Source organism: Nicotiana tabacum, chromosome 5 (assembly GCF_000715075.1).
Source record: "Nicotiana tabacum cultivar K326 chromosome 5, ASM71507v2, whole genome shotgun sequence".
In the NCBI taxonomy this organism is placed as follows: Eukaryota; Viridiplantae; Streptophyta; class Magnoliopsida; order Solanales; family Solanaceae; genus Nicotiana; species Nicotiana tabacum.
This window is the reverse complement of record NC_134084.1, coordinates 31431792-31447772: the sequence shown is the minus strand read 5'-3', so window position 1 is coordinate 31447772 and position 15981 is coordinate 31431792. Positions and strand designations below refer to the sequence as shown.

Below are 15981 nucleotides of genomic sequence, written 5' to 3'. Positions count from 1 at the left end.
TTATCCCTTACCGACAGCATGTGGAGGACCTCAGCAAGCGCTTTACCTCAATAGAGTTCAGGTATATCCCGAGGTGTCACAATGAACTGGCAGATGCGCTTGCTACTTTGGCTTCAATGCTACCCTACCCGGGCAACGCCCACGTCGATCCTTTAGAAATCCAAATCAAGGAAAGACACGGTTACTGCAATATAATCGAGGCAGGATCAAATACGCAGCCGTGGTACCATGACATCAAGAGGTTCCTAAAGACACAAGAATACCCCGAGCACGCTACTGGAGATCAAAAGAGGACCATTAGGCGACATGCAAGTGGTTTCTTTCTAAGCGGTGAATTGTTGTATAAAAGGACCCCGGACCTCAATCTTCTAAGATGTGTCGATATCGAGGAGGCAAGAAAGATCATGCATGAAGTACACACAGGTGTGTGCGGACCTCACATGAACGGGTATGTCTTAGCAAAGAAAATCCTTCGAGCAGGTTATTACTGGATGACCATGGAAAAGGATTGCTTTAGCTTCGTTCGGAAGTGTCATCAATGTCAGGTGCACGGTGATTTGATTCATGCACCTCCCACAGAGCTGCATCCCATGTTTGCACCTTGGCCATTTGTCGCCTGGGGCATGGACGTCATTGGACCAATCGAACCGAAGGCTTCGAATGGACACAGGTTTATACTGGTTGCCATCGATTACTTCACAAAATGGGTAGAAGCTGTCACTCTCAAGTCGGTCACTAAAAAAGCTGTAGTGGATTTTGTACACGCAAATCTTATCTGTCGTTTCGGTATTCCTGCGACTATCATTACAGATAATGCAGCAAACTTGAACAGTCACTTGATGGGAGATGTATGCGAGCAGTTCAAGATAACGCATAGGAATTCTACTCCTTATCGGCCGAAAGCCAATGGTGCTGTGGAAGCGGCAAACAAAAACATCAAGAAGATTTTGAGGAAAACGATCCAAAGTTCCCGACAGTGGCATGAGCAGTTACCTTTTGCATTGTTGGGGTATCGCACTACGATACGCACATCAGCAGGAGCGACTCCTTATCTTTTGGTTTATGGGACCGAGGCTGTAATACCGGCAGAGGTAGAAATTCCTTCGCTTCGAACCATTGTCGAAGCAGAAATCGAAGACAGCGAGTGGGTCAAGACTCGGTTAGAGCAATTGACTTTGATTGATGAAAAGCGAATGGCCGCGGTTTGTCACGGACAGTTGTACCAACGAAGGATGGCCCGTGCTTACAACAAAAAGGTCAGACCCAGGAATTTCGAAATAGGTCAGCTGGTACTGAGGCGTATTCTGCCGCATCATGAGGAAGCAAAAGGGAAGTTCGCTCCAAATTGGAAAGGCCCATACATCATAAGGAAGATATTGCCAAGAGGAGCGTTGTATTTAGGTGATATCGAAGGAAATGACCCCGACACAGCAGTAAATGCAGATGCAGTCAAGAGATACTACGTCTAAATCATACTCCAGTGGTCCTGACACATTTGAAAATGACGAAGGTTTTATTCCTCACTACTCCCAAACACTACCCAATCCTCTCTACAAAAAAAAAAATTTGATTGAGGCCTGAACTACGTTTGACTTGATTCCGAAAGGATACGTAGGCAGCCTCTCCCTGAGGTTCAGTCACACCAACAATAAAATCTCATTCACCCTGAAATTGAAACCGGGGCACGTCGAGCAGTTTGGAAGTTAGTATCATCTGCCTCTCTTTACCAAGCACAAGCTTTCAGATCAATTACCAAAGATAGTGGGAAACCAATAAGCGTCACAAATGGAAGACCGGCACACTCTGAATCGAGAAAGAAAAAATGAGAGAGTCTCGTCGGTGAAAACCTTCGGGCACCACGAGGCGACGGGAGTAGAGAAACCAAAATGAGAGAGCTTGTTTAGTAAAAACTCGCAAAGAGTGCTATCAAGCGATGACAGGAAGAGAAATGAGAGAGGTCAGCTGGCGAAAACCCGCAAAGGGCGCTGTTGGGCGAAAAAGAATGACTCCACCCCAAGAAGGTCTCGGCAAAGCTCCACCGGTTTGGAATCACAGATCCGTTCTGGTTCAGGGAAACGCAAGTTCATGGAAGGTCAGGCGTCCAGTCCAAAGAGCATGTCATGTCATTTAAAGCCAGTGTTATCTTCCTCAGATAAGTCTTTCTCGTCCCAAAAGGGACACTCCCTTCTTGAAATTTGTTTTCTCCTTTCTTTGTTTCTCTTCGAATCCCTTTTATGTTTTAACCCCAAGTTCAGGATACACCGGAAAGGGCAGGTGGCAGGTTTGTTTGCACGGAATCCCGTCTCATGAAGGAAAACGCCTCATTTCGTTGGTACGATTGCCCAAGCCTGATGAATCATGATGTTTGATGGTGTTTAAAGTAAAGAGGAAAGAGAGAAATCTCCCCCAGCAAGTCCGCCTTCGGACGAATCCCCACAGAGTCTCCCTCTGTACAAATCCCCACAGAGTCTCTCCTTGTACAATCTCCCACAGAGTCTCCCCAATATAAAAAAAAAAATCCCCATTGGAATTTCCCCAGCACATCCCCAGCGAGTCCCTTTGTAAAAATTCCCCGAAGATCTTACCCCAACCAAGCCTAGAAAGCCCACTGCGAAACAATTACCCAGCGTGCCCCATTGTACAAAGATCCACACAAAGAATACACTTTGTAAATATTCCCCCATAGGACTTCCTTTTGTACAAATCCCCACAGAATACCCCCAATAAAATCCCCGTTGAGAACCTCCAAGCAAAACGGGACACAAAAAAAAAAGAAAAAAAGGGGCCTTACGAGGCAAATCATCACAGAACCTGAAAATGCAAGCTTGAGCGGTCTAAAGGGTTTCGACATATGAATCAAATCAATGGCGGGGCTTCGCAACATAAATGAAGACGCAACAAAGCAACCGGGAACGATCAAGGTCACCAAACCGACCGTCATTTCCGAACTAACAATTGTTCTTTGTTTGAAAAGTTGAAACAGGTTTAATCCAAGACAACCGTGCAAGAAGCAGGTGTCGCCCAAAAAAGAAGGTACATGGGTACAAGAAATATCTTGGCAATAAGGAACTCACTCGAAAGGTAAGTTTCCGCGAAACTCCCTTTTGTTTTTACTAAAACAAGAAAATTCAAAACAAAAAAAAAAGAGGTCAGTTGTTTGTTCTCGAATTTTGCCCCCAGCTAGTCAGCATTAGGGTTTTAAACCCTAAACTGAATTTTTTCTTTAGCCAGCATTAGGGTTTTAAACCCTAAACTGAGCTCTTCTATGCAGTCAGCATTAGAGTTTTAAACCCTAAACTGAATTTTCCATTCAGCCAGCATTAGGGTTTTAAACCCTAAACTGAGCTTTTCCATGCAATCAGCATAAGGGTTTTAAACCCTAAACTGAATTTTTCCTTTAATCAGCATTAGGGTTTTAAACCCTGAACTGAATTTTTCCTTTAGTCAGCATTAGGGTTTTAAACCCTGAACTGAATTTTTTTCCATTCAGCATGTATTAGGGTTTTAAACCCTAAACTGAGCTTTTCCATGCAATCAGCATTAGGGTTTTAAACCCTAAACTGAATTTTTCCTTTAATCAGCATTAGGGTTTTAAACCCTAAACTGAATTTTTCCTTTAGTCAGCATTAGGGTTTTAAACCCTAAACTGAATTTTTTTCCATTCAGCCAGCATTAGGGTTTTAAACCCTAAACTGAGCTTTTTCCATGCAGTCAGCATTAGGGTTTTAAACCCTAAACTGAATTTTCCCTTTAGTCAGCATTAGGGTCTTAAACCCTAAACTGAACTTTTTCCATTCAGCCAGCATTAGGGTTTTAAACCCTAAACTGAGCTTTTTCCTTTAGTCAGCATTAGGGTTTTAAACACTAAACTGAATTTTCTTTTTCCTTTCAGCTAGCATTAGGGTTTTAAACCCTAAACTGAGATTTTTCCATGCATGTCAGCATTAGGGTTTTAAACCCTAAACTGAACCCTTTCCTTTAGTCAGCATTAGGGTTTTAAACCCTGAACTGAACTTTTTCCTTTAATCAGCATTAGGGTTTTAAACCCTAAACTAAACTTTTCCCCAGTTGGTCAGTATTAGAGTTTCAACTCTAAACTGAACCTTTCCCCAGCTAGTCGATATTAGGGCTCCAACCCTGAACTGAGCATGCATATCCTCTTTCATTAATTTTATGAACTTCCTGGCGAATAATTCACGAAATTTTCCTAGTGAAACTGGGGCAGAAAATTTCGTTCATTTGTTTTTCCCGCAGGTCTAACCTCGAGCCACACGGATCGAAACGACCCACAAGATGAGTCTCAACTCAGAATCTAAGAAGAAAAAGAAAAAAAGATGTCCCGAGACACCAGAGAAAATGGAAGGCGGATCGCTCCAAGATTTGATCAAGGTCCCGAGTTCTACCAACCTCCGTCATATTCAGTATCGCAGAAATAAATAGGCGCCTCCGACTTGCAAGCATCAAGATTCAGATCGGAGTCTACAAGCAGAATCAGCTAAGACCCAAGATCAGGTCGCAAAAGAATCATAGATAGGAATCTTGTAACTAGCAGTTGACATGCATATAAGTGTTTAGTTCAGTTTCAATTTTCCTTTGGTTGTAATAAGGCGGTCAGTGACGCAGCAGTGACAACAGCAACAGCAGTAACAGCAAGCATTGCAATCCCATGGTAGTCCCAGCTGCCAAAATTTTCCCGAACTACATTGACCTGATTCCTGTTTAGCCCAGGATATGTAGGAAATCTTTGAAGCAAGATTCGGTCAGATCTTTCAAAAACATGCTTCACACGGAGTAGTCCATAGGCAAAAATCGCTCATACACGCTCACTTTATCTTTGCACGAAAACTCTTCGTGTTTCCGAACAAAGAGGGGCAGCTGTGAGCACGTGATTTTTGTTTCGCGCGACAATCGCTCCAAAAGAAATAAAAAATAATAACAATTGGTCCTGCTGTACAATTTTTGGATTTTTACATGGCACTTTGTTAAGTATTTATGACTTTTGCCCATTTTATTTTATTAAAACAAAATACAAAAAATGTATGTGTCATGCGTAATTTAAACCGTAATCCGGTTGTTAAATAGAAAATCATAAATAGGCATCTTGGTCCGTGATTTTTGTTTTGTTTGATTTTACCTGCTTCAAATATTTTGATATGTGTGTAAATATTTGTATTAAGTGTCTATTTAATTTTAATTTGATTTACTTGGGTTTGTTTTAAAAAATAAAATAAAAATATATATAAGAAAATATAAAAGAGAATGCAGAATTTGTTTAAAAAATCTGCTTGGGCTCATTTTTATTAAATTTGAGGCCCAAATCAAGCCCAGAGAGTGAGCCTGCCCCGGTCCAGACCAGCTGATACCCAGAGCTTCCAAACGACACCGTTTTAACCTGGTCTGATCTGGGCCGTTGATCTCAGATTGATCAACGACCAAGATCACTTCCCCATAACCCATTGATGAACCCGACCCATTTCCACCCGGACCAACCCAAAACCCCTTTAGATGAAACGACACCGTTTATCCTAAATCTTCAGATCCAAGCCATTGATTTCGATTGATCCGACGGCTGAGATCAACCCACCCATTCCATATATAAGCCCCCTACCATACCCTGCCCCCTATCCAAGACCCCGCCTTCGTCCTCATCCCATTCCCCTCCAAACCCTAAGCCGCCCCTGTATTCTTCACCATGAAAGCCGGCGGCATGAACGCCGGTGGCCTTCACCTTAACACCATAGGACCATCTCACCCCCCTGAACATGGACCTGTTGACCGTTTAGTTCGAATCATCCTCCAGGTCCTCGAATCTTCATTTGAAGATTCGAGCAAAACTCGATCTACACCGATCTGCCCTAGATTCATACCAGACAACCCCCGGACCCCCCTCGTGACCAAACCATGCTTGGTTTGGTCCGAATCTAACCCTGGAAGCCCAAGTTCCAAATCTACCTTCCACAAAACCTAAAAACCCCAAGCCTGGTCCGTGCCTGTTAAGCCAAGAGGTTAGGGTCTAATGGACCTTAATCGAAGTGTTTCTCATCTGAGAAACACTTCGATTAAAGTCCGTTCAACCTTAAAAAGAGTCTGTTCAAACACAAGCTGATTTTTTGTTCCTTCTTTCAAAGTTTTAAGGTAAGTTTTGTTTTCTCTTTATTTTTCTTTAGTCCATGTGTTGTTTAAAAGGTTGTTCATGTTTTTGTGAAATTTGTGTTTTTGAATTTTACCAACTGTGTCCTTTCCACCTTGCCTGAACCTCGGTGTTTGATTGAGTCCTTCTTCTACTGTTCTGATAATGTGTATGTATGTATGTGTTGTGCAATTAGCTGAATGTCAAATTTGAACTGATTAACTGATTCCTCGAGTACAATTCTGCTTAGTCAGTACAATTCAAATCATGTGCTTGATACTTTTAAATGTCTGATTTTGGCTACGATTGTACATGTTATGATTAATATAGTCGAGTCGACATATGTCGTCAATTAGTTTCAGTTGTCCGAACAATAACAAATCGACTTACTTCTGCTAAGCATTTGTTTGAATCAATTAGGAACTGAGTTTGTTTACTTATAGTTGTTAATTTGAATCAGAAATGTAAAAGGAATGTTTTGTTTAAGTTCTGAATTGGAGGGCATGTGCACTTGTGCACAGCATGTGCATTTGTGCACCACAGGTGCATTTGTGCACAGCCTGGTTCCTGCATAAAGGGCTTTTGATTTAAAAATGGTTTGACAGCATATGCTGTCAGATATATTCTGCTGCCCATACTTTGCTTTAGTTTCAGAAATAATAAACCTTACTAAAAGTGAAGCCTGCCAAAATGTGATGGGGGTTAATACTTAATTAGCTAAGTGGAAACTGAAAAGGGGCAGCACATGGGAGGGTGTTCTTTTGGTCTAACAGGCTGTTAAAGGGTTGAGGTTTAGGCTTATAAAAGAAAGGAGACAGACATAAGAGGAGACATCAGATAGATCTGGGAAGAGAGAGCAAAATACATACATATACACATATAGACACACACACAGATAGACATTGATAATAAAGGGAGGGGAATACACTGATATAAGGGGGATTGATAAGAAAATAGAAAAAGGGAGTTGTCTGAAAACACACGGACAGAAATAGATAGAGAGAGGCCTAACACAGAAAAAAGGAACTGCATTTTTCATCTTTGTCTTGATTCTCAACTAGTCTGGATTTGCCTGTTCCATATTGATTTATCCTGAGTCTTGTTTGAGATTACTAGTTGTGTGTAGTATCAGTTCAGTTCTGGATCCATTCTGGTTAAATTCTGATTCCATATTGCTGGGAATTTGCTACATTCTGCCATCTTTCATTGGCTCTAAATTGCATTTTTGCACTGGGAATTTGTCCTGCTGTTGTTCATCTGTTACTGTTGTTTCGTTTACACTGCTGCTCAACTGACTCCCCTGCTTTCTTCATTGTAAGCATTTCCTCAGGTACACATTTCGAATCTGTCTGATGTTGCAATGAAAGTTGAATCGAAAGATCTGAAGGAGTTATAATCATCTGTTGCATTGTCTACGATTTTTTTTTTATATATAAATGTTGTTAAGATGTGTAAGTTTCTAGTCTGTTAGCCTAATAGAGATACATTAGTAAGGTTGTACTTAATTAAAGCTTATGCTAATCTAAAACTGCGACATTTGACTCGTTTAGTAGTATACAAGATGTAAATACAATTCATGAAATGTGCAGCTATTTAACACGATTGTTAACTTAAACTCGCTCTGTCAGCATGCTTTGAATATGTAAGGGCAAATGGCCGTTTAAATCTAGCTAAAGATAATACAGTTTCAGATTCTCGAGTTTCAGCTTCATTAGGCAGTTTATAGGATGAGTTTCAAAAATCATTAGTCGCATCTTCTAATAAGTGGTTTTAATTAATCTTGTCTAAATAAGTTAAAGTTAAGGAGCTCTTGTAGTAGTCGTAGCATTTCATCAATCTTGTATATAATTCTTCTATCAAATTAAAAGCATGTTTCATGAGGTACAACGTTTCTTCACTCTGTAAATAATTAATCAGACGATTAACCAAAATCTGGATTTGGCCAAAGCATATAATTGAATTAGCATGCATCTTTTCTTCTATTTTTAGAGATAAACACATTAGAAATGTAGTCGCTTTAGGATGTTCCTTCTAAAATAATGAGACGAGCCTCGCCAAATAAAAACGTAAATTGTGGGGCCCTCAATAATTAACCATAATAAATATTTAGAATTCAGGACAGGCCGTTTAATGAATTTCATGGCCTTCCTCAAAATAATAACGCCTTTTTTTAGGCACGATTTAAGTAAATTATATTCTTAAATTCGGGTGCACATTGATGTGACCCAAATCCAAATCTCAACGGAGTCAAAATGTTTTGACGATCACGGGCGCATTGATTGTGACGTGGTTCGAGATGCATTTTCACGACGTTGCAATTCTATAAAAATAAATGATAATGATAAAAGCGGTTTAAACTTAATAAAAGCACGTAGGTCATAACATGTATTTAAATCAGATATTTAGCCATTATAACAATTTAGGCGACCGTGCTAGAACCACGTGATTCGAGGGTGCCTAACACCTTCCCTCGGGTCAACAAAATTCCTTACTTAGAATTTCTGGTTCGCAGACTTCATTTGGAAAAGTCGAAAATTTCCTCGATTTGGGATTCAAGATAAACCGGTGACTTGGGACACCAAAAGCCAAACCTTTCCCAAGTGGCGACTCTGAATTAAATAAATAATCTCATTTCGAATATTGTCACTTAAATTGGAAAAACTCCCCTCGCGCATTTAACCCTTCGGGGCCGGGGCGCGCAAAAAGGAGGTGTGACATTGGTTGGTCAGTATTTTTGGTTGAACTTCCAGCAAACTGAACGTTTTATATTAGTTAGGATCTTAGGATATATATTTTAGAGGTTACATAAATAGTTTTGTTAATATGATTAAAATTCAAATGTTACCTTTGCATCAACTTGATCATTTGGACTGTTTATCACCTGCAAAACAGTCTTGACTGACTCCTTTATTAGGTCTCGAAGGCTACTTAGTTCTTCAAATACATCTTTCCTAAAATCTTTAAGCTTTTTATCGACCTACATAATTAAAATAAATACATAGTTAACTTCAGAAATATGTCTTAACATACATTAAAAAACAGATCACTATTATATATACATCACAATGCTATTTAGGAATACATGTTACCTTCTCAAGACCTCTTTTTAACTTTTTTATTTTACGAAGAATAGACTCTTTTTCCTCTTTTCCAATTGATTCTTTGGGTTCCAATGGAGGAGCATCAACTTTGGGATCCTCAGAAATATGTTCAACATCTTCAATTATGTACTCAACTTTATCAGGCAAAGACATCACTGAAAGCTCTTCAGGTGATTCATTTATGTTGGTGAGCTGAATGATGAAAAAAAATTAGCTTGATTAAGGCAGAATATGTATACAAATTGTAGTTATTTGTAGGTAAATTGTATAATTATAAATAAAAACCATTTACCTTCATCCATTCAAGCTTGATCATTCTGTCTTCAATTGCAGCTAACCAAATCTGACCCTTACTAGCTGACCAGTTAAGTATGCAAGGGATTGAATTAGAAATCCTTATAGATATAAATGTTGACGGAGGAGCAACACTCATACAACCATACTTGCATGGCTAGTGGGAATCCTCAAATGAGATAAGAATGAACGAAAGGATTTAGCCTGTGACTAACTAATTCAATCAACTGTCTATAAGACTGAATACCCCATGGAAATATCTCGTACTGATCGGATTCCACCAAATAAAACCAAAAATGATCTACCAACCGAATATGATCTCTCTCTAAAGGACAAATAAAGAATTCTATGAGATATTTAATACATAACTTTACTGCATCCTCATTATTTACCCAACTTTTGTTGGTTACTATCTGTTTTAGGTATGTCTTCTCCAATTTTACCTTGTTTGGAAAGTAACTGCTCATTATCTTACTGACATAATTAGGAGTGTAACCAAAGTCTGTCATCTCGGTATGACATCTAAGACCAGTTATTACTGCAAACTCTCTCAATCCAAAATTTAACCCCTCACCTTTTAACTCAGCTGAAAAATAGGAAGCATTAGATGAATTCAATTCATACTTCATAAGAAGATGAATAGCTTAATTTTGCATGCATAAATTGGGAAATGACAGTAAATAACCAAAACACGTCTTCTTGAATAGCTTCAAACCATTTGGAGACAAAAGCGCTTTAATTTGGCTAGGAATGCTAGGATCACATAATGTCTGAAATCTAAGCACCCCATAATCAACATTATGGAATGCAAAAAATTGTCCATTCTGCAAAATTCAAAAAATATAATCTAACATTAATACAGTGATTAAAAACATAGATACATTTGCATTTTATCTACCAAATAACGTCAACAAATATACAAAATATCAACAATTTTAAACAGATCAACAAATCTATAATTAATCTTCAAAATTAAGACAAATAATCTCACATTAATTTAGTGCTTAAAAAACATAGATACATTTGCAATTTATATACAACATTTTTACAAAAAATCTACAAAGCAAAAACAACACATATTATGTAGATTTTTAACAACTAAAACAAGCGAAATAACTAGTGAAGAAATTACTAAATTCTTACCTTCACCAATGACTATTTTCGAACATTTTTAGGAGATTTAACACTAGGGGATTTTTTTGAATTTTTCTTTTTTTTTTTTGGGAGTTTTTGAACTGGGAGCCACCTTCGCTTTCTTTCCAGGTTTACTGATGGGCACATCTTCTACAAAATCATCATCGAACACTATCTCTTTTTGTTTCATTTCCGCTTGTTTGATTGGCCTCGAAGATTCTCCAACATCAAAATCATATTTTTGTTTAGTTCTACCTTCAGCCCTGATTTGACGCGGAGAAAGACTATGCTTCATATCTACAATTGCATGTGTAGATTTCCCTTGCTTTTTAGGTGAATGTGGTGATAATACACCCAAATCGAAAGAAGGTATATCAGCTTCTAGAGCTTTTTTAGGCCTGTGCTTTGAAGATTTGTTCTTCTTCATTGAGAAAATTTGAAGCTGAAGGTAAATGTGTGTATGAACTTTGAAGATTTGACTTCAATTTTGATTGGTTGTAGAAGAAAAAACTTGAATTTGGACGTTAATGGTAGGGGGTCACATATATTTCTCTAGTTTTAGCAGAGAGAATAATGGTTTGAAATGTGAGTGTGAGGTGATACGTGGGTGAGGGTGTGAGTTTGGGAGAGAGAAACATGGGGGGGGGGAGATATTTGGAGGAATATACGGTGTCATTAATTTAGGAGTCATATACGGTACAATTAATGTACCGTTAAAACACATAATGGTATAGAATTGGTAATTAGGTATACTAAATGTAATTATATCAAACCTTAAACATTGAGGGTAATATAATTTCCTATATGGCATAGGAATGTAAAAATTCCTTGATAGTTTTATTTTGTTAGACTAGTTTCTGTACATATAGGGCTATTCTTGCAATGTTATCAATTTTGGGGATAAAAATTCAAGACCAGCCCCAAAAAGCCCCTTTTGTGTCAATACGATGAAAACTATTCTTTTGGGCCGTAAGATCCCCTATTTTAAAGCCCAATAAAAAGAATATGTGTCTGTCTAGTGTAGACAGCCCATTCTGCAACCCTAGGACTAGGGTTTCATAGGAAGCCCTTAAACATAAAAACCCCCGAGTTTTTCTTCACTTCTCTTTTCCCGACTGACGACGCCTCCCAAATATTTCAGACACAAAGCAGCGGGAGAGACAGAGACCCAGAAATGGTGACCTACAAAGTTAGTATCACAGATTCACTAATTGTGTTTCTTTTTCTATTGAATCTCATGAATTTGTTGTAATAGTAAATAAATCGGATTTGTTGTTATTATTGTTGTTTTGTAGTTCCATCAGTACCAGGTTGTAGGTAGAGCTCTGCCTACAGAAAACGATGAGCACCCAAAAATTTACCGTATGAAGCTCTGGGCTACCAATGAGGTCCGTGCCAAGTCCAAGTTCTGGTATTCACTTCTCTCTCTCCCTTATTAATGTGTGTGTGTATTTTGAAACTGTATAAAAGGTCTATCAGGCACAACTTTATGTAATTATACTTTTTTTTAAAAATGTATGATAAGATCGTCCCGTCGCCAAAAAAAGTACTCCCTTTCGTCCAAATTTATAAGGCAATGTTTGACTGGACAGAAAGAAGTAAATACTTTTGAAACTTGTTGCCGGAAAAAAGACAGACATTCTGTTGTTATAAATTATCTCATTAAGAATAAAATAGGAAGTTTAAGTTTAAGTTGTTTTGAAACAAGTATGTTATTCTCTTTGGGATAGACTATAAATAAAAGTATGCCACATAAATTGGGAAAGAGGGAGTTATAGTTCGTAAGTTATAACTAGTAATAATGTCATATAAAATGGAAGATACGGAGTGTGTATGTGTGTAAGGAATGATTGTTGTTTTTGATTTGGCTAAAAAAGGTATTACTTGAGGAAGCTAAAGAAGGTGAAGAAGAGCAACGGTCAGATGCTAGCTATTAATGAGGTATGATCATATGCATTTCTTAAAATTTACGGGGTTTTAGAGGTGTTTGTGATAGAATGTATCATTGGGATGTAATGATAGCAAATTTCGATGCTGTTGCTTATTTGATTTTCCAGTCCCAAGTTATTACTCTTGGAGTTTTTGGTTAGTTTGTACCGTTACTTGATATAAGAGTTTATGGTTATTTTTTTGTGCTGGTTGTCCAAAGTAAAAGTTTTTGTTAATCCGTCGTGAAGCATGAATAGTAGGTTCTAAGTAATCTGGTTTGTGGGGATTGCCTAGGTAAAATTGCCCATTTGTCTGTCTATTAAAGTTTGTATGGTCTTGTTAATGGTAGTCTTAGCATGTGGTCCAATGGTGTTATGTTCTAGGCTATCTGTAATTTGACAGGGTGTTTCTCAGTTTTTCGAAAAAGATATCTAGTTATCATCTTCAACTTCCATGTATGCACTAAATCATCTCATTTCTATTTACCATTTCAATATGAGCTCTTTGTAGTTTTAAAAAGAAGTAATAGGTCAAGAGGCAAAATCATCATAAAAAATAATAGGAGAAGGTGTAAATCAAAAGAGGTAAATATGGTAAAATTGCAAAATGCAAAGAAAAAGAATATTTTGCAAACTTTTTAAAGAGCCACTGGATTTGCTTATTAGTAGCACCTATTCCTGGAGATACAAATTTCTTTCCCTAATTCTGTCTGTAATTTGGAGCGATATTCAAAATGGTTTACTTCTCATGGTAGTTCTTTTATTATTGATAAGCTACTTCTCACAGTGTTTTCTAGAGAACAAAATGGTTTAGTTTTCATGGTATTGCCACAAGATCCATTCCTTTAGTCTCTCCTGAAAAAAGATGGTTTACTTCCCAATTCGGACGTAGCAATAATCTTTATGAACTTGTAGTGGCTGCTAAGAATCGTCTATTTTCTTTTTTTTCATATATGTTCATTCTACATTTTTTTTGCTGTGTGGTTGTGTGCTTTTCTGGTTTTGTTTTATCCGTTGACATTGGTGTTGAACCTTGTTATTGAGATTTCTGTTTTTTTTATGTAGATTTTTGAGAAGAACCCAACAAAAATCAAGAACTATGGTATTTGGCTGCGTTACCAAAGCAGAACTGGATATCACAACATGTACAAGGAGTACCGTGACACCACATTGAATGGTGGCGTTGAACAGATGTACACTGAGATGGCTTCTCGCCACAGGGTCCGCCATCACTGCATCCAGATCATCAAGACTGCCACTATTCCAGCTAAGCTTTGCAAGCGGGAGAGCACGAAGCAGTTCCATGATTCCAAAATCAAGTTCCCATTGGTGTTCAAGAAAGTCAGGCCACCTTCAAGGAAACTCAAGACGACCTACAAGGCTACCAGGCCTAACTTGTTTATGTAAAACATCTTTGTTCATTACTTCGATTGAGTGGCAATTTCAAATTACTGCAATTTTGGTGCTCTGGACTAGTGGATTCCACATTCACTTGGACAGGGGAGGAGAAAACACTTTTGTTGTGATCAAATGACTATTAGATATCAGACTTCTATATTCTGTTTCGAGTTTGGTATTTTGTTTGCTTGGACAGTTGGAATCCTAGCTATACATCCCAATGTCTTTTATGTTGCACAATTCTTAGTTTTATGTTGCTGCAGCACAGGAGCCATGACACTTGAGCCATCTTGGTTCCATCACCCTCCCAAAAATATTCACAACTATTTTTGTCTGTCGAAAATTATTTTACATATTTTCATAAATTTGTTATTTTTGTCGCGTTGGTGATACCGTAGCTATTATATTATGGCAACTTTAATATTATTCACCTTGAATATTTAGTTGTTTACCTAAGACATTTTTCCGTTAAACTCAATGAAGAGAGTTAATAAAATTAAGCCTTTTCGGTAATGTTTCTACACATTTTAACTTCCTCTGAAATTTGATGATCATGAGAGTCACATTTATCAGAACTGAGAATTATTTTCATCAATATGGTTTTGATCAAACTGTGTAACAAATTTGTCGATTTGACTGAGAAAGCTGAAGGTAATAAGATGATTGAAGGGGGAACAAATAGTAAAACGTGGAAAATTGAAATAAAAAGATATGCCAGTAAAGCATATGTGACTCAACTTATGCACGACAAGGGCATGACTGAGTCCACTTTTTAACGACGGGCAAGTGTACAATTTCGCATAGCTTAGTGGCATATCGGGCCCTTTTCTGTAAAAAGTAACAGCAAAGAGAAAGCTAAAGGAGTTTGGACATGGTTAATCGAAGGGAAGAGCAAAAGTAAGATCCAGGGAAGTGGGAAGCCTTAACCGGATGTGTTCGATAACAGGTAAAGTCCGAAGACCGTTGCCGTCCCTGTCAGGGGAAATGCCAACCGTCTCTCCTTTCCGCGAACACAGTTTCGAGGGACATATGTAAACCCATAGTTCAAATCTAAACCACCGATGTGGGATAGCTCGCAAGGTCTGCCTTTCACTTCCTACTTTTTTCAGATTCTTTTGGGTAATAAAGAATAAAAAATTTGGAGGGCTATCAAATACTATTAGAAACAAGCTACTACTTTATATTTCCCAGTTTTAGGCTTCTCTACGGAGTACAGACTACAATATGACAATATATGGATCATTTATAAGCCTGTTAACAACTGTAAAATCACAAAAACATGAAGTCAGTGCATTTAAATGGAGGAAAATACAATATACATGAAGAAATGAAGGTAATGACTAATGAATACCGCTAATCAAACATTGCAACGACAATCAGGGGCGAATGTAGCATTAAAGCTATGGGTATAATCGAACCTTTAACTTTTGACGCGGAACATAAACTTATGTGTAAAATTCACTAAAATTACAACAAATAATACATATTACCGCATAACATTTCAAATAGGTTTAATGCTAAAAACTTTAAAGATCAAACACATAAAAGTTTAAATTCTGGATTGACGATGATGATCAGAAAGCATAGGCTCGCCCTTCTACTTAAATAGCAGAGTTTGTACTTCATTGGGGTTTGAATGTATCCCTCCTCCCACCATACATACATAGACTAACTCATAGTTCTAGTAGAGCCATATTTGCTTTCTTAGTTAGACTTCTATCTTTGATACTTGAGCACCAAAACTCTGAAGTGATACTAGAATAAGCTCTTCCTTTCTAAACTTTTATTACCACCAAATTTACTTTTTTGTTTCCTTCTACAAAAGAAGAATCAAATACCAAGTAAGGAACGAAACAATCATCGTTATCGTGATCACTATTCATCCACCAACAAAACAAGCTTATAGCAAACTCGCAAGATTAACCTGTGATAGGAAAAATTACATGTGGTGGTTCATCCAATTCAACATGATATCAAAAAGAATAAAAGTTTTAAG

The 15981-nt window shown here is 37.9% G+C and overlaps 1 protein-coding gene and 1 non-coding gene across 2 annotated transcripts; one reads left to right on the top strand and one right to left on the bottom strand.

Annotated features, from left to right (window-relative positions):
• The first annotated feature begins 11688 nt into the window (after positions 1-11688).
• Positions 11689-14222, top strand: LOC107828661 (large ribosomal subunit protein eL20). Its single transcript, XM_016656021.2, has 4 exons — positions 11689-11848; positions 11955-12070; positions 12537-12600; positions 13653-14222. The coding sequence occupies exons 1-4, from the start codon at positions 11834-11836 to the stop codon at positions 13992-13994; spliced, it is 537 nt and encodes a 178-aa protein (XP_016511507.1). The 5' UTR covers positions 11689-11833; the 3' UTR covers positions 13995-14222.
• A 649-nt stretch (positions 14223-14871) lies between these two features.
• LOC142181376 (U6atac minor spliceosomal RNA) lies at positions 14872-14999 on the bottom strand. The gene has a single exon (XR_012710044.1). It is a non-coding gene; the product is annotated as a U6atac minor spliceosomal RNA (small nuclear RNA).
• Positions 15000-15981: the final 982 nt, after the last annotated feature.

What these genes read in the sequence shown, in the direction of transcription:
- LOC107828661 (XM_016656021.2), top strand. An exon ending in CGTGCCAAGTCCAAGTTCTG is followed by an intron (nt 12,071 to 12,536) that starts GTATTCACTTCT and finishes TGGCTAAAAAAG; the next exon opens with GTATTACTTGAGGAAGCTAA. An exon ending in AGATGCTAGCTATTAATGAG is followed by an intron (nt 12,601 to 13,652) that starts GTATGATCATAT and finishes TTTTTTATGTAG; the next exon opens with ATTTTTGAGAAGAACCCAAC.